The 22,620-nt window shown below is 37.3% G+C and overlaps 1 protein-coding gene across 2 annotated transcripts in view; it reads left to right on the top strand.

The window, feature by feature from the left end:
* The window catches only part of SYNPO2 (synaptopodin 2), a 172,061-nt gene that overhangs the window by 111,454 nt on the left and 37,987 nt on the right, over positions 1-22,620 (top strand). For both annotated transcript variants that reach the window (XM_047855475.1, XM_047855476.1), the window contains exon 2: positions 22,257-22,408. In XM_047855475.1, the coding sequence (XP_047711431.1) occupies positions 22,257-22,408 (152 nt within the window). The remainder of the gene's footprint in view (positions 1-22,256; positions 22,409-22,620) is intronic.

Raw genomic sequence — 22,620 nt, 5'->3', positions numbered from 1 at the left:
CTGGGGATAGGGAGAGGAATTGAGGAAGAGAGAAAAAAGCTTCCTGGAGGACACTATGTTAGGATTCTGGAGAAGGTTGGGGGTGGGGCATTGGCATGGAGCTAGGAAAACCCAGAGTTCTACACTGGAAGTCATCTAGGACTGGGTTAGTAACTGTCTATGCTTGCTAATCACATTTTTTCTGAAAGTATGTATCAGTTAATTGGGGAAAATTACAAGGCCCTGAACTTGGCCCTGAATATACATAGTCATCTCACCGGCTTGGTCATATTCTAAACTTTGCTGCCTCTGTATTCAAAACTGTGAATCTGGCAGGTTGCTGACCAATGAGGCATTCACTATTTGTATTGTAATGACTACTAAGTAGCAAAGCACATTTTAAAGGCAAAATATTCCCTTTTTTGGTGAACCAACAAAAGAGATTCATATGATTTAGATATTATCCTATATATTTGGGAAATGAGAAAACTATGCAAGAAGACTTTTAGAAATTGTAATTCTTGCTTCTTAGTGGCCAGAGGACTTTGTAAACAAAACGTTGAACAAACAAACAAACAAGCTTATATGTCTATTAGTTGCTATCTTGTTTTAAATGTCTTGATGTTTCAGTGCCTGGCTCAAAATTTACAGAGAAAGGAACTTTGGGGTGAGAGTCAGGATCCTTGGGGTCTGCATGAGTCCCAGCTGTGTTACATGTTGTGCAACCTTGAACAGGAGTCTTAACCTCTCTGGTCTTAGTTGTTCTCTGTATAAAAAGCAGAGGACGGGTTGTGTTAATTTCTTCAATCTCTCACAATTCTACAGCTCTAGGAGTCTGTGAAGTATTATTCTAATAGGCGGAGAAAAGCCCGAGATTTTAAACTTTTTCTTTCATCTCTCCCTCCTTTCTTCTTTCCTTTCTTAAAATTTGTTCAATGTTTATTTATTTTTGAGAGAGAGAGAGAGAAAGAGAACGAGCAGGGGAAGGGCAGAGGGAGAGGGAGACACAGAATCCGAAGCAGGCTCCAGGCTCTGAGCTGTCAGCACAGAGCTTGACATGGGGCTTGAACCAATGAACGGTGAGATCATGACCTGAGTTGAAGTTGGATGCTTAACAGAGTGAGCCACACAGGTGCCCCAGTTCTTTCTTTCTATGTTATAGCAGGGTGTGAAGAGAACAGATTCTGGTTGAAATGACAGGTTCTTGAAATACTGGCCACTTAACTGAGAGTGTAATCTTGGGCAAGCCACTTCATATCTCAGAGACTTTGTTTCTTCTTCTGCAAAATGATTTAATACTCCCTGCCTCCCTCAGGGTTGTTGTGAGGATTAGAGACAACGTGTGCAGAGTAAATGGTTTAGCAGTGGTTCTTGTTATTACTAATTGACCATGTCAAATGATAAGGAGATTAAAACAAGGTTTCTGTTTTCATGAAGATACAATTTAAGAGTGCAGATAACGTGTTTTCTAATAATTAAAACATAAGTTACAACATGCCAGAAGAGAAATTCAGAGTCATTTTTAACAAGTTCATAGACTGCAAGTATTTCTGTCTGGACGCTAAAGGGAAATCATCAGGGGAAGAGCTTCAGGGAGGAGCAGTCATGTGCTCTGGACTCTGAGGGGAAAATCAGATTTCAAGACAGGATGGACATTCTGGGAAATAACACAGAGAAGAATTTTCTTCTAATCTACTTCCCTTTTCAAGGTTTGCACTGTTCCCTGACATTTATAAAAGGTTTTGAAGTAGAGGTGTTAAACACGACCATGTTCTGGCCCAAGAAGTTATTTTCCCTCTGGAGGATCTGGCAAAGGAAAAGTTAAAGAGCTTTGGAGAATGGCTTGTTAAACAGAAAGGAATTTCAGGATGTGGGTCTATTTGGGAAAAAGCAAGACTCTTAATAAGCAAATGGAAATGCACTGACTGCAGTGTTACAAGAGAGTTGCCAGTTATCACTCCATCAATCTTTCCTTCCAGGTAGCAATGTTTGGTGACTTAATGAGGTGATAAGGAGCAAGACACTGACACATGCAGAGGTGGAGTCTAGAATAGAAGAAGGGGATGTCAGAAAAGGTCATTCTCATTTGAACCTTTCGTTGCTTTTAAGGTCAAAAACCTTGCTAATCGGTGAGCAGAGTTAGGGTTAATACTGAGTCATCTGCATTCTGTCCTTTCCATGTTCAAGAAGAGGAAGACTTCTTGATGACTGCCATATAAAATAGGAAGACTGCAGACACACACACACACACACACACACACACACACACAGGTAATGCAACACCCAGGGATCACCACCCTGGATTAATAAAATAGCATGAGCTCATAGTTGTTCACATGACACAAGGTTCCCTTCTCGGCACTGTGGTGTGGTGCTGAAATGCTGTTTAAAAATTTGTGCTGCTGCCTTCATACCATGGCCATATTTTGGAGCCTATGACCTCATCACCATCTGAGTTGCCAGGGCTGGATTCCAGGAGAAAGGGGAAGGGAGGTAGACAGGAGGTAGAGGAAGCAGAGATAGGCAGGTTAAATGAATTAAAACATTTAATTCCACTTTTTAGTATTCAGTTATATCATTTGCACGGAGGGTCTGTGACTTCTTTCTCCTCCCTCCTTCCTCCCTCCCTTGCTCCTTCCCTTCCTTTTTTTCCCCTTTCTTCCTTTTCTTTCTCTCTTCTGCTAATACATAAGTCTAGAAAGTCTCTGAGCACCAAAACTCTTAAATCATTCACTGGGGACAAGTCTGTAAGGTCTAAGGTTTCATGAGTGAAGTGTAATTTTATTTGAGGTCTCCATTATAGAATTTTTATTCCACACTGGTTTTCTTTCTGTCCTCACACTTTCCTCTCAGAAGATCAAAAATCACTCCCATTCCATATCTACCATTTGTTTTCTCCTTGATTTTATGCCCCACAAGGGGTGTCACTAACATGTATCCAGTGTGATGGGTGCCCCTTAAAGCTGTGCCACGTCTTAGCCCTATGGTATTTCAATATATAGTTAAAGGAAGAATGGATCAATTGACCAGAAAAAAAGGAAAACTGCTTTTCACCTCAAAATTTTATAGAGAACACAGTCTTTTATATATAACACACATACATTTATATACATTTATATGTACACTCATGTTTTGATACTAACCTGTACATTAAGAACAGATACTAAAATAAAAACAGCACTTTAATATTTTCCTTAGCTAGATACTTGGTGTTCACTGAAGAATTAAACAAGAATTAGGCTAAATTTTCATGCCCATAAAGCCCAGATTATTCAATATTCTACAGTAGAATTTTGAGTAAATCAAAACAGCTTTTATTTATACAAAGATAGATTCCCAGGTTACTCAAATCAAGTATACCTGGGAACCAGACTATTAAAAGTACAAAACTTCGGGGAAAAAGTCATGATGCTTTTTAAATTTAGTTTTTATTCTTTATCAGAATTGTATGCACCTAAGATCTGAATAGTTCTAGAAGACTTGTGATGCTATTTTCCTTCTTATTTCCAAACTACACACTTATTTCTGTTTTTCCCTTCCTCCCTTTCTTTCTTTCCTTTTTTCTTTCTTTCTTCTTTTTCTTCCTTCCTTCCTTCCTTTTCTTTACCTTCCTTCTTTCCTCCCTTCCTTCTTCCTTCCTTTTCTCTCTTTCTTTCTTTCTTTCTTTCTTTCTTTCCTTCCTTCCTTCCTTCTTTTCTTTCTTTTTTTTCCTCTCTCTCTCTTCCTTCCTACCTACATCTTTTCTCTCTTTCTTTTCTTTCTTTCTTTCTTTCTTTCTTTCTTTCTTTCTTTCTTTCCTTTCTCTTCTCTTCTCTTCTCTTCTCTTCTCTTCTCTTCTCTTCTTTTCTTTTCTTTCATCAACATTACCCATTGGCTTACCAAAATGGAAGATGAAGATAAAGCTGTGCCACCCCTCCCTACTCGTGGCCTCAAGCCCACATAATTCCTCTCTGCCCCTATTCTACACTTCCAATACAATTATATCATATTTTGTTTGAATCAATATTCAATGCTTAGCTAGATGTTAAGCTAAGCTAACATTATGATGTTAAGCTTTATAATATGCTAGGAGTAGTTTTTCCTTTCTTGCACAAAAATTTTTTCTCCCTAGAATTAACAAGCTGTCTTTCCTTTTTAGTGTTCTAAGTTTTTGTCATTAATTTATCCCCAAACTCTGTCCATGTGTCTAAATAATTCTCCTAATGTTTTAAATCACATCAGAAACTTTATCAATATCACTGTATTTGGATGATAGAGTCTTCTGACTTGCTCTAATTGGGACTGGTAACTCTCTTCACAAGGTGCATGTCTGTTTCCTGGAATCTTTCTTTGTAGTCATCCTGCTGATTCCTTTTTCCTCTTGAGCTGGTTCTTACTTCGTAGATCCCATGTTTCCATCTCTTTTTTTTCCTGGTTTTCTTCCTCATTTATTTATTTAAAATTTTTTTTAACATTTATTCATTTTTGAGAGATAGAGAGAAAAGAGGGTGAGCTGGGGAGGGGCAGAGAGAAAGGGAGACAGAATCCAAAGCAGGCTCCAGGCTCTGAGCTATAAGCACAGAGCCCGACGTGAGGCTCGAACTCACTGACCGCAAGATCATGACCTGAGCCAAGGTCGGACGCTTAACCGACTGAACCACCCAGGCACCCCTCTTCCTCATTTTTATGGCACCCTTCCTCCAGTTGCTTCCTAAGAAAGGGTGACAAGAGCTAAATTTTCTGAGATCTAGAATATTTGGTAGCATCTTTATTCTGTACTCACACATAATTGATAATTCCTCTAGGACTAGCATTCCAGGCTGGAAAGACCTCAGAATTCTGAAGGTTTTAGTCTGTGCTTGAGCTTCTAGTGTTGCTATTGAGAAGTCCAAAGCAATTCTGATTCTTGATCCCTTGTATATAACTTTTTCTCCTGGGAACTTATAAGATCACTTTGTGAAATTCATGATGATGTGCTTTGGTTCGTGTGTATTCTAATATAGTGTATAGGTTCTTTTAATTTAGAAGCCTTGTCTTTCAATTTTTGAAAGTTTTCTTGAATTATCTATTTGATGATTTATTTATTTTGTTTTCTTATCCTGAAATTTCTATTATTCAGATATTGGACCATTTGTATCCATACTCAATTTTTTTAATGTTTTATTTTGTTTTTGAGAGAGAGAGAGAGAGAGAGAGCGAGCATGAGCAGGGGAACGGCATAGAGAGGGAGACACAGAGAATCTGAAGAAGGCTCCAGGCTTTGAGCTTTCAGCACAGAGACTGATGTAGGGCTTGAACTCATAAACCATGAGATCATGACCTGAGCCAAAGTCAGACTCTTAACTGACTGAGCCACGCAGGCACCCCTATTCTTAATTTTTCCTTCTATTCTCATGTTTGTTTTGATATTTAAACCTGTTTTGTTCTAGGAGATTCTAAAAAATTTCCTCAACATTATCTTCCAAATTCTCTGTTGAGCTATTCATTTCTCCTGACATATTTTTAATCACTGAGTGTCTTATTCTTTTATATATTGTCCTATTTCTGTTTTATGACTTTCATATCACTCTGAAGATATTAGTCGTAATGTTTTTTGGCATTTTCCTCTCCGGAATAGTGTTATGTTTACTTTTTGGTTGTTTTTGGCCTGTATTTTACAATAGAAGCTTTCCTTTAGATTAGAAGATAGATTTCCTTCCTTACTGTAAGGTGGTCAAACTGGGGCATTTCTTGGTCAAACCCTAATATTGCTATTTTTACTGATTGGCTAATCAGAATCTTTCAATCTCCTTTCAAAGGGGTATAAGTTCATCTGCCAGAGATCTGGGAGCCCAGACAGAAGGGGGCTTAGGGTCAGGGTGCTATCTCGATATTCAGTAGTTAATCTTTCACTTAAGTCCTTATTTTCCATATGGGACATCCACCTTCAGCTGCACCTGATAAGGTTAATAAAGGACATTTGCTTTGCTGAGGGGAATTAGGAAATGGTATTGGGGGGTTCTGATGTCTTCTTAATATTCCTGTTTTCACCCCTACCCTCATCTTTACTTCAAGGGGGAACTGTTCCCACAAATTCCTGAGTCTTTAGGGAATTCTACGGAGTGAATTGTGTTGCTTCTTGGCTTTCTCCTTTCTTTACAGAGAAGTCAGCATTCTCGGGCCTGCCTGTTTGTAGAAACTGTTAAAAATTACCTTTCTTTATAACTGAGGAAAGTTTTAAAATGGCAAATAAATATCTACCTTTGGAAAACAATATGGGCAAATAGCATCGCTGAGAACAACTAAACAATTGTTTTGAAATAGCATTAACACCAAGCCAGTCTAGGAACACATATCCAATTGGAGTATTCAGCAACTTTAATTATTGTATTCTACAAAGAGAATAAATGGCTTGATAGTAAAAAGAAAACATGTTGGCGCTTGGAATGTCCACAGAGAGAAGCTAGGGTGTCCTCCGAGCTTTAGCCAGAGGCTTTGGGGCACCAGAAAGATGTCAGCTTCCTTAACAAGAAGAAGCCATGAGTTGAGGGTGAGGGGAAGCAACAAGCCATCCAGGCCACATTCACCCTGACACCATCAGCAATAAACAATAACAAAATTCTCAAAGAGAAACCTGAGCATGATGTTGTGAAAGTTGGTGTCCTAGCCATTGCTTTTCTTACACTTTACAATATATGAAGACAAAAGGAGATTTCTATGAAGTGGTTCAAGATGGAGTCAGAGTATTCATCAAAAAGGAAGCAAAACTAACACTCTTAGGAACAGAAGGTCTTTTACTAGACTATAAATTATCCAGTAAATTTGTGTTCAACAATTCAAATTTCGAAGAAACTTCTTAATGCAGGGGTGTCAATCTGTATTTCTTCCAGTCACACCCTTTCCTATTTTAATATGGATTTCAGATTTTTTAACACTGATCTTGGGGAACAGACAGAACATCTTGTCGATACATTTATATTCTAACAACATCATCTCATACTTTTGCTTTGAATATTTCACATGTCAAATATAAATGTGTTAATAAAGGAATCTGTATGATATAGAACCAGGCATGAAAAAACATTGTTTACACCCTTGAAAATGACAAGCAAATTGAGTCCATCAACCATAATTGTAGTCTATGAAGAATTTGTAAGACACCACTATTAGAGTGAGAGATAACGGAAAGGGGATTGGGAGCAACAAACGAACGAAACTAAGCACATACTAGGTGCTTAATGCCTATTTGTTTTGTACTACATCTGTTCTCATGAGGTAAAGTGCCTGTCTCACTATGGGTCCTGGTAATTATCTGTAGTTATCAGGGCATGTCATATAATCAGCTTTTTAAGATGGAGGTCCAATTACCAAGTTCTTTGTAGTCTCCAGAGCTAGCCTGGAAGGTAAGCCTAGAACAGTACCTGCCTCTGGAGATACTCAGTAGTTGGTAGATGAATGAATGCCTTCAGAAGTGAGGTGAAATGAGCTGTGGAAACTTGTAAACACATTGGTTTCATTTTCACAGGCTTTTTCTTTCTCTGTAAAGCAAACTCTGAATGAAAGAAACCATGTCTTAGAAAATATAAATGAGATTAATCAGTGACGATTAGGTTGTGTTATTGTAAATGATGAGTACCAAACCATTCATTTGAAAAACAATTAGAGTTTTGATATTTTCTTTGAAATCCAAATTGTTTCATAGGAATAGGAGAAAACTCAGTATTTCATAAATCTTTTACATTTATAAATTAGGAAAGTTTATGTCTCAAAAAATTTAGTATGGTTTACTTTTTCCTTTAAATTGTAATTCATATAGGCTGTTATATAGTTTGGCTTGAGTCATACCAAATGTTTCTATACTGAACTTTAATTCATTAAATTAATTTAATATATTTATCTGCTATTTGACTATTCCATTTCCTCCAAATATCAGAAGATGTATATTAGTTATGCACAACTAATTTAATTAATGTGGAAACAATTTTTCCTATAAAACAAGCACTTGGTAATTCTATTTCTTTGCTTTAGGCTTATGTAATAATAGAAAGGAAATTGAAATTTCATCATATTTAGTTTCAAACGAAAATCAAGAACAAATGGAAATCCATTGTCTTTAGCATGTTAGGTTTTGTGACCAGCTAGAGAATAAAAATTATAGTTAAGGTAAATCAGAATTTGAATGTTTTGTTATATTTGCGTTGTACATTTAGCACAAGTATTGTCAAATGGTAGTTGGAGCTTTTTGTATGGCTGGAGGCTACACAAGATATTTTTGAAGAACTAGTTATTTGCCTGCATAATCTCCTTAGGGATAAAATGTAGGTAATGGTGCTTCCACATAAGCAGTCTTTAGCAGCACTCTGGCTCACATTACGTTTACCACTTCTAAAACAGACAGATGCTTTGGAACATCTTTGTTTTCAGAACGATAAAAATTGTATAGTTAAAATAGAATAATGTGCAACAAAATCTGAAAACAATCATCTTAAACTCATCTTCTAGTCTTTTTGAGAAGTATGATTACTTGAAGCCCAATAGAGTTAATGATAGGGCCCTCAAAAGAAAGTCACTCAGTCCAGATATGCCTATTTGTCACATCCACACATACAGACACACACACACACAGAAATGGCTGGCCCCCTACATATTTCCCTATAGCATTTTATAGACAATAATACCAACTTGAGGGGTTCCTGGGAAAGGGTTTCCATGGAGGATAGGGAATAAAAACTGGGTTTCTGCATTTTGAAAGTCCTGCCAGAGATCTAATGTTCTCCAAAGGTTATAAACCACTATCACTGGTTGATGAGCCTTTAGGACAACATTTCACAAACCCTAATATATATATGAAACATGGATGATCTTGTTAAATGCAGTTGACCCATTTGGGTTGGAGGCTGGGATTCTATGGTTCTAACAAGTTCTGGGATAATTCCAGTGCTATGGTCTGTGAACCTCACTTTGAATAGCAAAGATGGGATTTTTATAGCCATCTTGTAGGCAAGCTAACAGGCATTTGTTTTGAAGTACTCAACAAGATACTATAGTATTAACTGGAGTATTGTGTGGTGAAAGGATATTTCCTATAACAGCACTCACTGAGCACTCACTGTGAACTACACTCTATGCCTTTGCCTCTCAGATCTCCCTTGCCTCCTCCTTATGAGGCTAACGATTATTTGTCCTTTGGGAAACCTTGCCTCCTCCAAGAATCCTTGCCATATGGCCCTGCTATGTGCTCCCACTGCATATTGTGTTGACTTTAAGGATAGCAGTTATCATGTTGGGTTACACTTATCTACCAACTTATCTATCTTAGAATATAAAGGTCTTGAGGGCAGAATTCATTATTGTACTTCAGAGCCCAGAACACTGTCAGTCACATAAAGACAATCAGTAAATATGTAGTATAATTACCTACTTAACTAACCAAATGAGGTAACAAAAACAAACCTCGAGCCTTGCTCCATTTTCTTACAGAAATTCAAGAAAGACCTCTGGCTGGGTGAGGAAAGAGAGTAGCTGAGGGCTCTCATCTGTCCCTGCAAGTCTCTCCTTGGCTGGCTCTGGCCCAAGATTTTTTGGCAAGATGACGACATTCATGTAGGCTTTCCTCAATCAGAAATAAATAGGAGAAGTATTAGTCAATCACAGCAGGGAACATGACTGGTTTGAAAATGCATCAACAGAACACTTACATGGACACAGAAGGCACTTGGCATGACCCTGATTTCCCTTCTTGAAGTACAGGATTTGGAAACCACTCCCACTGTCCCGCTACACTCACGTGGACCTGCCCAGGCAGACAGAGCTTATAGGAACTGCAGGCACCTGCAGTATTGTGTCAGCTCTGGCACCTGGTGCTTCTTCACCTCATGTGCTTACCTCCATAAATTGCAACCAAGCCCACACTTAGGAAAGTTTTATGTTTTACTGATTGCCTTGTGACTTTGCCCCTTATGGGGCCAGAGGGATGATGGCGAAATGGAGTGATTGGCAGGAGCAGCTGTAGAGTTGCTTCTTGAGTCATGGTGTGACCATTGCCTTTGCTGGGGAAAACTCAGTTATCCCTGATGTGCGGTGTTCAATAGACCAATTCATTTCCACGGATACACTGGGAATTCCCCATTTATTCCATGATACCTGTGTTGTAATCTCAAACCTAAAAGAGACTGTAAAGAGAGAATAAGTTACAAAGTACACAGTAGGTTTGGTAGTGACTATTGGCCCTGGTACTGAGGGAAATGAGACAGACTTTAGAGTAAAATTCAATTTTCTCATATTGTCATTTATTCAGCTTACTATGTGCAAGATATACTTTAGGTTGTAAACAATATATTGCAATCACAGCTCTCAATGAATTTCAACTAGTCAGTAACTTGGAACTGAATGGGGGTTATTTCCAATGCAAGTTTGACATTCCAACCCAGTGAAGATTTTCTTTTCTTTTTTCTTTCCTTTCCTCTTTTCTTTTCTTTTCTTTTCTTTTCTTTTCTTTCCTTCCCTTTCCTTTTCCTTTCCTTTCCTTCCCTCCCCTTCCCTTCCCTTCCCTTCCCTTCCCTTCCCTTCCCTTCCCTTCCCTTTCTTTAAAATTTTCTCCTCTTCTGGGGTGCCTGGGTGGCTCAGTCGGTTAAGCCTCTGACTTCAGCTCAGGTCATGATCTCACCATCTGTGAGTTTGAGCCCCGTGTTGGGCTCTGTGCTGACAGCTCAAAGCCTGGAGCCTGCTTCAGATTTTGTATCTCCCTCTCTCTCCACCCCTCCCCAACTTGTGCTCTGTCTCTGTCTCTCAAAAATAAATAAACATAAAAAAAAATATTTTCTCCTCTTCTTTGTCTCTCATCTCCAAAGACAGTAGACTTTGGATCTCCAGAACTGGGCTGAACAGTGAGCTTCTTCATTTCCCCCCAGGTCGCCAGAGTTGCCTTCAGTCTGAAATCGCAGTTGGTTTCAGGTGTGCAAGGTTTTCAAAAGGCCTCCATTCCTGATTTCTGTCAACCTTTTCCTCCCTGGGCTGTTTGTCCTTGTGTTGCCTTTGATGGAATTTTCTCCTCTTCAACTCAGATACACGGGATGCCAATGATGCTTATCACATATGTGTGTCTCTTTAGATCAGTGGTTCTCAGAGTGTGGTCTGCAAACCTCTAGGTTTCTGGTTTCATATAGGATGTTCCTGATAAGGCAGTAAAAGTTTGCATTTTATTAAATCTCAGGCACACATCTTTTTAATATTCTGTGTGGCAAAATGAAAATATACATAAAACACTTTGACTGAATCCCGAAGGACAGTGTTTGTCTTGAGGAAACACTGTACAATCATTTCAATTGCAATCTCTATAAGCCATTTTTTCCCCATGGAACTCCATTTTTATTTTAAAGAATGACTGACAGACACACTGTGGTTAATCATACTGGATATTCAGCAGACAGTTTCTTAAAAATGAACAAAATGAACCTGTCACTTCAAGGAAAACACTGCCGATATGTGAAAATTAAGTTTCATCTGCCAGTGCGAATTTGATAGCTCCTCAATACTTAAAGACTTCTCTGGTGAGATCATCGACAATATTAAGGACTGTGATTTTGTTTATTTGTATAATGAAATGTGTCAATATTTGGAAGATCTGCATAACTCAGTGAATCAGTATTTACCAAATAACAATGCATGGTGTAACAGAATCATGAATGGGTAAAAGATCCATTCAAAATGCAAAACAGACCAGTGGATTTTAATGTAACAAAGTATGAAAAGTTCATTGTTACGATTTTTTTTTAATGTTATTCATTTTTTGAGAGAGAGAAAGAGACAGAGTATGAGTGGGGAGGGACAGAGAGAGAGGGAGGCACAGAATCCAAAGCAGGCTCCAGGCTCCGAGCTGTCAGTGCAGAGCCCCACATGGGGCTCAGACTCACAAACTGCGAGATCATGCCCTGAACCGAGCTGACTGAGCCACCCAGGTACCCCTCCTTGTTATGATTTTAAATTTCACATTGCAACTTTAGAAACTACCACTTGTTGAGTTTGATGTAGTATCAAAGAAGAATACCCAAAACTATCTGAAAAGCTGTTAAAATACTCCTCCCTTTTCCAACTAGATAAATGTGTGAGGCTAGATTTTTCATATGCCTCAATCAACACAATGTAACACAATAGAATTAATGCAGAAGCACATATGAGAATCCAGCTCTCTTCTATTAAACTCAAACATTAAAGAGATTTACAGAAATAGAAAACTATTCATACTAAATTATCTTAGTTTAAAAAGCATGGTTATTTTTCATAAAAACCTATTGTTCATGTTAACATACCAGTTATTGTATTTTACAGTTAATTAATGAACAAAAAATTTAAATGTCTCACTTTTTATATCTCACATGGTAAATATCAATAGATAGAACCCCCAAGAACAAAATATTTTTAAAGTACACCATCATTTTCAAGATCGTAAATGGGTCCTAAGACCAAGATGTTTGAGAATTGTTGCTCTAGGTCACACACACTTAAATACTGATGATGGTCTAGATGAAATTCCAGTTAACTAAAGCTTTGGAGGTGATCATTTAACCCCGCCCTTGAAAGGGCACAGTCCTTGATTAACTTCCCGTGGCCTCTGCCTCAGCTAGTTTGCTCCTTTGTGCAGCCAAATGGCTCAGCATGTCCTGTGGCTGGGGAGGTGGCAAGTATTCCAATTATGCAAAGACAGTGTTGGCATTGTCTTTTACCCCCGTTTCCTACTAAAATAAATGTTTAATGCAATTAACTTTCTTGGAATAAAACTATGCAAAATATTTATAAATTTGTACTGTTGACAGTTCTTTAATCAAAACCTCCTTGGGGCACCTGGGTGGCTCAGTCAGTTAATCGTCAGACTCTTTATTTTGGCTCAGGTCATGATCTCATGTGAGATCCAGCCCTGGGTTGGGCTGTGTGCTGGCCCTCCTTCCTCCCCACTCTGACCTTCCCCGTCCCCCCGCCCCCGCCCCACCTTGCACTCTCGCTGTTTCTCAAAAAAAAAAAAAATGCTTTAAAACCTCCTCAAAAACTTTATATGATTTCCAAAATGGAATCACCATGATGCATCTTACACGTATCTTATATATACACATACATATGCATAACATATGTATATATGTGTATATACATGTGTATATATGCATATGTGTATATTACAGTTCAATAAGGCATAGCATTAACTATCTGGAGGGGATGCCTTTGTTCTCCTATAAGGAAAATGATTCCGTGAGACCCTAAATGCCTTGTCACATGGTTTATTTGCTTAATTAAGGTGCTATCTCCAGTTTGCTACTAGAGCAAAATGATAGAACTTAATACATGTTTTAAAAATCTGTACTCTTGTCATGTAGAGGACATTTTTTCAAGTTATGTCTACCTTCTTTATCCGTAGTTTTATGTAAGAGCAACCTGGAAGAAAAAACTGCTTTATCTAGTTTAGTTAAATATAGTAAAACTTCAGATGTCTATAGAGCTGTGAGAAAACAAGACAGATATATTTTCGGTGGCTAAAGCTAAACCATTTTAGTAAAAACAGCAATACAAAAAAAGTACTTAGGACCTCAAATTATGAACTCTAATCCAGTACCTAATGTGTTGATGCCTCAGATCCAGTTATACAAAACTTTTGTTTAGCTATTTAGGATACTACTCTCTAAAAGATGTCACAGGCTTTCTGCATCTAATCAATCTAGTAAAGATGATTTAAGCATTTTAAATGACTTGAGATCATAATTATTAATGTCCTTTCTTTTACTCAAATGCAATAGAGGCATCAAGTCCCATTGAGCATGTGAGAGTTTTTTTACACATTCATTAAATTATCCAGTATTCCAAGTCTTTTTTTTTTTTTTAAGATTTTCATGTGTTTTTAAATTTTGGCTTTTATCTTCTTGCTTTGGCATTGTATTAACTATAACATCTTCCTTTATATAGGATGCATGCTTGTCTCTCCATTTCTAATTTTCTGTAAACCAAATAAAAAAGGTATTACAATTGTATAAAATTGAGCAAATAGAATGAGAAAGAGCCCCTGACACAGTGATGCATAGATGTCTTAGTGAGCTTTATTTAGTACTGTATTTTGACCTCAAAAGATGGTGAGCTTACTTATAGGCTCTTTAGATGACTAACTAAATTCTTATTAGGTGAAGTATTGTAGGATAATAATTATTTTGTTAGGGCCACCTGGCTGGCTCAGTCAATAGAGCATGTGACTCTTGATCTCAGGGTTGTGAGCTTGAACCCCATGCTAAGGTATGGAGCCTACTTAAAAAAATATTTAAAAAATTATTACTTTGTCAATGGTTATGTGTACAGTTAATAAAAATAAACAGATATTTGAAAAACAAAAATAGTGAATTCTAGTTCTGTTCTCTTTTCTAAGTAATTCTGATTCTACTAATTACTTATTTATCTAGTCTTTTAGATTTTACATGTGCTTTTTAATGAGTTCTTTAAAAAATATTTTAAAACTATTCTTTTTAAAAATTTTTATTTATTTATTTTGAGAGAGTGAGAGAGAGTGCGCACAAGCAGTGGAGGGGCAGAGAGAGAGGGGAGAGTGAGAATCTGAAGCAGGATCCACGCTCAGTGTGGAGCCGAACTCAGCTTGATTTCACGACCATGAGATCACAACCTGAGCCAATATCAAGAGTTGGACGCTCAACCAACTGAACCATCCAGGCACCCCTTTTAAAAAATATTCTTATTTTTTTTTTATACAATGTATATAGAAAGAGTGTGCCTATAGGTAAGAAGTCTTTATTAAATCGATCACATTTCATCCAACAAAAAAGCAGACAGGGACATGTCCACATAGGCTCTGACCCATCAGTGTTTTTCTGAAAGACCTAGGATGTTTACATTCTTAGGAAGGAAAGAAGAGCAGAGAATACCATTCCATATTTGTACTTGTTGGTTTTTTAGCATAATGGTGGCTGCTTAATAACAGCTCAAGAGCAGTTCTATTGCAGCATCGTTTCTGCCTGTGAAACCACATTGGTATGCAGATTCTTAAGTATGCAGCCCCATGGATTAGGGCCCTCATTCCTGTCAAAGACAGTTATTTACTCCGGGAATCTTTCCAAGGTTGCTACCAGGAATGCTTTTTACTTTTATGGTGACTTGGTCCCTAAGGATAAAGACAATTATCCAAAAGGAAAACTTTTCGCTCAGTATCCGTACATATATTAGTGACCACAGCAGTAAAGTTCATAGTCTTCAAATGAAAACTCAACATGAGAACAGACTATTGAGCTTGAGTTGAGGTGCTGAGTATAGAATAACTGAAAAATCCTAGTGTTTGTTTGCATTTGCACCCATGACCTGATTTGAATATACAGTTTAAGATTTATTTTCACTATTTAGACAAACATTTTGTAAATTGAATCCCTTTTTCAATTCTTTATGCACTTATCAATGTTTTAATGGAGAAAAGCCTTATTTCCTTTTAGGAATCAACTATTATCCTTTTAGAATATTTGTCTAAAATAACTGTGCATGTTGATAACCATCTCACTTTTTTCCTCACAAATTCTTCACAGAGTTCTTATTTCTCTTGTATTGATTTCCTAGTATGTACTCTATAATGGCTTTTCTGAGCTTCGTTCATTGTCCTCAAGTTTGAATCTCCTCTGCCCTTCCTCCTTTATTCTTAGCAGATGGTGACCTCATACAATTTATCCAGTGTACATTTCTTCATTGTCTCTCCTGTCTTGAAATACAAGTCTCTGCATCCATAGTTTCTTCATCTTACCTGTATTTGAGTAGCTTCCCCTTCTTTCTTACTTTCTGTGTTTGCCCTTGATTCTATCATTCTGTATCAGTTCAGAGTTTATTTGCAAAAAGTAGAAACCTCTATTTATTTTAGTCAGAAATGAATTTAGTAAGTACTTACAGACTTGTTGAAAGATCTGGAAAGTCAGGCTTTAGGCAGGGCCTCTAGGAATGACTTCAAACAACACTGCAGAACTGGCTACCCAAGGGATTGGCAACATTTGCCACAATATGGAAGCAAGAGAGTCAGGAGCCATTGGTCCTGGCACTGGGTCTAGGGTTACACGTCTTAGTGGTGATCGGGGATTATGACCTGATGGAAGCTGCCAGCAGAACTGCTGTATCCAGAGTAAAATCATCTCCCAGATCTGCACCAGCAAAATGGATACCTCACAATCTAATGTCTCTCCCTGTTTAACTCAATCCCTAATACAAGTTTCTTGCAGCTACACTTGCTGTGTTAGAACTATATCACACCCTGAGCACTCGCTGAAGGAGAGTCTGGGAAATGCTCTTATCTACTCAGCCTCTGTAACATACAAGGCACACTCAAACGAGGTTGGGACACAAGTTGAGCAATCCATCCGACTCTGCCATGGTCTTCTCCACTGACTTTTGATTTACCCAGTTATTAGTTATATTGCTTATTTACCATATGCTAGGTATTTTCTCAAGTCTTTTTCTCCACTTTACTATTTGAATTTTTTGCAGTAGGTTCCAGGATGTTGTTTGCTTCCCACAAGAAAGATTTTCCTTGGGTTATTATTGCTTTTATTCCTTGTATTCTGGTCCTTGTTTTCTTTTGCCTTGTCATCCTGAAACTATATTGCTATTTGCTATTGATTTCCAGAAATATTGTACCACTGTAAACATGAGTTCCCAACAACTTGTGAACTCATCTTTGGTACTAGGAAACTCGCCATCAAAGACTGAGTTTGGAGTTCGGAATCTTGAGAGCAAGCCCTGTAAAAGTAAGATTATTTCCTTACTTCTAAAACTTAATTAACCACCATCATTGCTCTTGCTGAGGCTCCCAGTGACCATTCTGACCATTTCTCTGGTCAGTTGAAGAATACAGATCCACCTAGGGCTTCAGCGTGAGAGCCAGCTGGGGTGAGGGAATGCTTATTAAGTCTTATCTCAGAGATAAGGGAAAGTTTTTTAAAGCCCTGGGAAACTGAGGAAAGGCTGGAGCTTCAGAAAGAGCTGTTAGATCATAGAGTACTTTCCAATTGCCATCAAAAAGTTTTAATTTCTAATACTTTCCTTATCTGAGATCATCTCTCTCATCCACTTCTGATTATCTCAAGGTCCCTAAGACTTCATGTTATGGATTGAGAATAGCCCACATAGGAGAGTTTAGATTTATGCTAATTTCCTCTTTCCTTTTCATAAAATTTAATAGATGTAGTAGTGGAATCTAAGGAAGAGATTGTCTTGGTTCCTACCACGTACTCTGACATCTTCCAAGAGGACTTGTCAATGAGTTATACATGAAAATCAGCCCATGAGGTAAGATGTAGTTTCACTGACAACAAGCTGACACAACTGACATGCCATGTACACAAGACAAAATGGTTTAACCACAAGATTCTTTGACAATTCAAATCTGATACCTGTTTTCTAGTCAGTTCTGGAAGACTTGGAAATGAAGGTGAAGACAGAGAATAGAAAAAGAAGCTTTTTGCATTTTTCCAGGGAATTATTTCTTTCTAAAACCAAATTAGCATACCTGAAACTCCTCTCGGATTTATTCTGTGAAATGAAAATAACACTGTTGAATTTCCCAGAGAAGCTCTAACTTTCCATTTTCACTTGGTGGTAATAAAATAAGTCTTGCCTGGCATGGATCAAGAAGCAGTAAGCAAAGAATACAGTATTTGGTAAATATTTACATTACCAACATCTCTTAGTTCTGTGGTCTGATTAAATTGAGAGGCACTTATAGGGACTACAGTATTTTAAGGATAGAAACTCCTTATCAGTATGTGTATTAGATGTGGAAAGAGGTCTCTGAGGGAATGTTCTCAAGAAAAAGGCATTACATCACACGCTCATATAGGTATGTTGTGTCAAATCACAGTTTCCAAAAGATAATTATACTCAAGTTTGAATTTTTAACATATTGGGTCAAAATATTGATTATTTTCCAGTCATTAAAGAATACCTTATATATAAATGTTACAATATAAGAAGAAGAAGGAAAACCAAATGAAACAAAACCTGTCTTTCCCAGTTAATGGGCTGACAGGGAAAATCTTTGTTACCTCTGCCTTATCTCTTCCATTTCCTCCATGACTTTCCTTAACTGCCTATACTAATTCTTGTTATACTTCTCCTCCTTTCCTTTACTCTGATTCATTGTAGAGAATTCAGACTATTGACTACAGAGGCAACGTGCATAGTGGTTAAAAACACATGCTCTGAAGTCAGATTCCCTGGGTTCAATTTCTGATTCTCACTCTGTGATTTTAGGCAAAGTACCTAATTTTCTGTTTTCTTATCTGTAAAATGAAAGTGAGGGAAGCCTGTTTGAACATACACAAATGGAATTATATTTATACTTCTCACTGAGGTTTTGTAGGGATAAGTGGTTGAGCATGCATAGGGCTTAGCATAGTAAGTGCTCAATGAAAACAAGCCACTAGTATTTAAATAACTGTATTGTTGTCTCTAGCAATAAGTAGGCTTGTCTTCTTCCACCTTTCAGCTATGAAATGTGTACTTACTGAGGAAAAGACAGATACAACCTTTATCTTTAGATTAAGATGAGTTAATGCCAAATATATGCATAAAAACTGAAAATAAATCCAGATGTTTTCAAACATCTGGCAAACTACCAACATTCTATAGCTTTTCTTTGTACTTGGCACGTTCCTTTCAAGTGTGTGTATGTGCTGGAAGCTGAGTCATTTTTATCCATTAGCCCTTTCTTGGGCACCTCTAGGAGTTGTATATGCATCATGGAACTTAATACATATTATTTCTAATCCCTTTTAACCATCTAAAGAAGTAATATTTATTAGCTCTATTTTACAGTTTAGGAAACTAAAGCTCAAAGTGTAATATAACTTATCTAAGTTCAGCCAGATCGTCATTATTGGAGCTACATGATTGAAATCCGTCTTCCTTCAGAGTTGGTATTCTCTCCCACTTTGACATGTATTTTATGAATGGCCTTAGAAGAAGACTGGTTGATAAATTCACTGAGATTCAGCATCAATGCTAATGATCTGTATATCCAAATTTATCACTGACAGCATATTTCATTTTCACAAATAGGACTATTTTCAGGAGTTAGAATTTTTACTCACATACATAATAATACTCAAATATATACATTTTAACAGCATATAATTATACACAGTGTAAGGTAAGGATCTTTTGTACACTAATAAGTGTTTATCCATCATATGAACAGAACCTATGAACAGAACCATTTTGGTAAAGTTGCTGACTGCAAAGGATATGTCTGGGAATAATAAACACTGTCACACAATCTTTGTTTTCCTAGTCCATTTAAAAATGGAGAAAGAGTAGTCCTACAGAGAAACCTTTGTGGCAAGGGAAGTATCATCATACTTAACATGGTCCTTGAGGAAAATATTTCTTGCTGTTCAGACAAATGTAAAAGGTCAGTGAAACACAATCACAGCAGTTGATTATGAATGTTGACCTCAGAATGCATGCTCTGAAGGAATGCTAACTACTCCTACCATAATGCTTTTGCTTATTTGGATACCATTAAAAGCTCTACTTGACAGGCATAATGATGAACTGTACTTTTCCTGTCAAGCAACACATGTTTGGATGATAGACAGATCTCTTAACTTGGGGATTTATTTATCTTCCAAGGACAATTTTTCAACTTGCTCTGCAAACCCGTGGAATTGCTTAAAACTCACACAACTTATTACTGACAAAGGGAAACCCCCTGTCCTCACACATAAGATTGGGCCTTGAAGGGTACAATGATACATCTGTTTTATAAATATAAAACCTCTTTGGTCCTCCATAAGCTGAATTTTCTGTGTTCTAGTACTTCTGACTCAATTGACTGAATGGGTTTATACTTCAAAAAATGCCTTGTTATCCACCTAATCTTATTTTATAAAAAAATAAATAAATAAATTTAAATGATTGAAATGTGAACTAATAACTCTAACTGTAACTTAAGTGTTCATTATTGGGTATTGTTTTATCCCTGACTTATAAACAACTCTGTTGTGATTCTTTATTTTAATTATTTCATGCAAGACAAAACAAAACAAATAAATTTGGCAGTTAAATAGATATTTTTCAAAACTGGGTGCATATTCTTTTTCTCATTTCTTTTGTTGCTTCCTTATAGCCTTGGAAATATTGAATTCATTTAATATTTTGCAATAAACTAGTGTGTTCTTCCAAAAATAAGAATGAGATAGATTTGTTAGAAAAGGGAAAGCCACTTTAGATTATAATTTATAATGATCAGTGGATAGATCATCCCAGAACAAAACTAACTGAATCACTTCAAACTTCAATAGTGTCATAGTTTTGGCACTTAAAGGTATTCTTTTACTTTCAAGAGTACCACTTAAAATTTAAATGGACCAGGAGAGGGGCACCTGGGTGGTTAAGTTAGTTAAGCATCTGATTTCGGCTCAGGTCATGATCTTGTAGCCCATGAGTTTGGTCCCCATGAGTATCATCTCATGGTCCATGATTTTGGTCTGTGCTGACAGCTCAAAGCCTGGAGTCTGCTTCAGATTCTGTGTCTCCCTCTCTCTCTCTCTGCCCCTCCCCCACTCTCATTTTCTCTCTCTCTCTCTCTCTCTCTTTCTCTCTCAAAAGTACTAAGCATTAAACATTTTTTTTTAAATACATGGACCAGGAAATATAAACTTAAGCCTATGTTGGTCAACATATTGATTATCATTAAAACCTTAGCAAGAATCAGTGGGCAACTGTTGTAGGTAAGTTGATATATGTTTCATGCCTAAAATGAACCTGGCTATGAAAATATTCTTCAAGAAGCATTGCTTACCAGACTGAGCTGTCTGGACTTAGAATCTTGATTTTAATAAAAAGGGATCATCTTGGTAGAAAACATGTACAGTAGTATCTGAAAGTGTTCTTAAGTTTGAAATTGTATGACATGTTACATGGTTCATTGAAAACTATTAAACTCACATTATAAAACGAAACCTAAACACATTAGTATCACTTAGGGTCCCAGCAGGAAATAGGTGGCCTGCTCAAAGGAGTAATTAAAAATAATATAATGCAGGGACTAAAGGCAGGTTTAAGTGAACCAACAGATAATACTGAAGCACTGGGAGATAAAAAGCAGAAGCTACTATTACCTTTAGGCCTGAAGATACAAGAAGATGGAATGTGTTATTGCAACATAAGAAGAGTTAAGGCATTGTAGAGGAGTTATGACTCTCTAGATGCAGGAACAGAGCCATTGCCAAACCATGACCCAGCAGGTTCAGCAGGGAGAACATCTACCTGACCTCTCATTCCTCTGCTCTTTGATGTCTTAACTGGGGCTTCCTGTTGACCAAATCCAACCAGGGGCACACAGAGGATCTCAGCCTGTGTTGTCTCTAGAGACCAGTGCCCGGAGGGTGGAGAGTGGAGAGGGTGGAGAATGAACCTGGAAGGGCAAAGGGAGAATAATCAGCATAACATTTTACCATAATCATAATTCTACAGGATATAAACCTCCAATTATTCCTCACTAAGGAGCTGGTGGGAGCTCTCAGTCATTATTCTTATCCTCTGAATTTCTCCTTTCCAGGTTCTGAAAGTTCGCTTTTAGGTTTTTTTTCAATTTTTGTTCCATGTCATTCTGTGCAAGAACATGATGCAATCTTTATAGCAGGGATGTTTTTATTATTTGCAAAATAATCTTTTTTTTTCTTTCCTCTTTGCTTTGCTTAGTATCAAGACTTGCATAGTTGATTTCAATAAAGGATTTTTCTCTTTGACATTATTCTTAATATCCTGGCTGCCTAAGTTCCCCATTATGCTGGAATGCCTTTCATTAGTTCATTTAGCTGTACAGTGCTCTCCTTAAACTGTCCTGCCCTGTATCTCCTTCTTAAAGTCAGTGCTCCATCCACGTCAGCAATGGGAAAGGTTTAAAAAATTTTTTTTAATGTGAGAAGTCACTTTCTGACTAGCGTCAGACTTCACAATGTGACATAATTATTTTTAATGTAAACTCAATTCTTTTAATATGTCTGCCCTCACTTTTCTCTGTTCTTTTTTTTATTCCAGTTCCTTTGTCATAGATTTACTTCCCTTTTCCATTTACTTACAATGCTATGAATTAAATGTTGACTTGATGGTACATAGTGCATTGTGTGTGTGAGAGGGGTAAGAAGTGTGTAAAGTGGTCTTATAGGTCGAAAGGTGGATTAAAAACCAGAGTTAATGTTATAGTTTGCAGATCTATTTACCTCTCCCGAATAAAAGTTTCTCAGAGAGGGTGGCAGTGTTTTTACACGTTATGTGATTCTAACTATTGTTTTCTTTTTCAGATCCGAAGCCAGAGCAAAGCCTCTGGGTCTGGGCTCTGTGAGGGGGATGAAGTGGTTTCTATCAATGGCAACCCTTGTGCAGACCTTACCTACCCCCAGGTCATCAAGCTCATGGAGAGCATAACAGACTCTCTCCAAATGCTCATCAAAAGGTACAAAAGGGTTGTTGGAATATATGTTTTCTCTTGAAGTTAGATAGGACTGACTACAGCTTTTACTACCTATATAATTTGTCATTTATGGGGAAATTGGGGTTGCTCTGTAGAAAGTCAGTTTAGTTAAACAGAAGAACCACCATGTTTGAAAAATGGCAATTCTAATCAACTTAATTTTCTGGTTAATTGAGAATTAACTTGAAAATCTT

This window comes from Prionailurus viverrinus, chromosome B1, assembly GCF_022837055.1.
Source record: "Prionailurus viverrinus isolate Anna chromosome B1, UM_Priviv_1.0, whole genome shotgun sequence".
In the NCBI taxonomy this organism is placed as follows: domain Eukaryota; kingdom Metazoa; phylum Chordata; class Mammalia; order Carnivora; family Felidae; genus Prionailurus; species Prionailurus viverrinus.
This window is presented reverse-complemented; position numbering and strand designations above follow the sequence as displayed.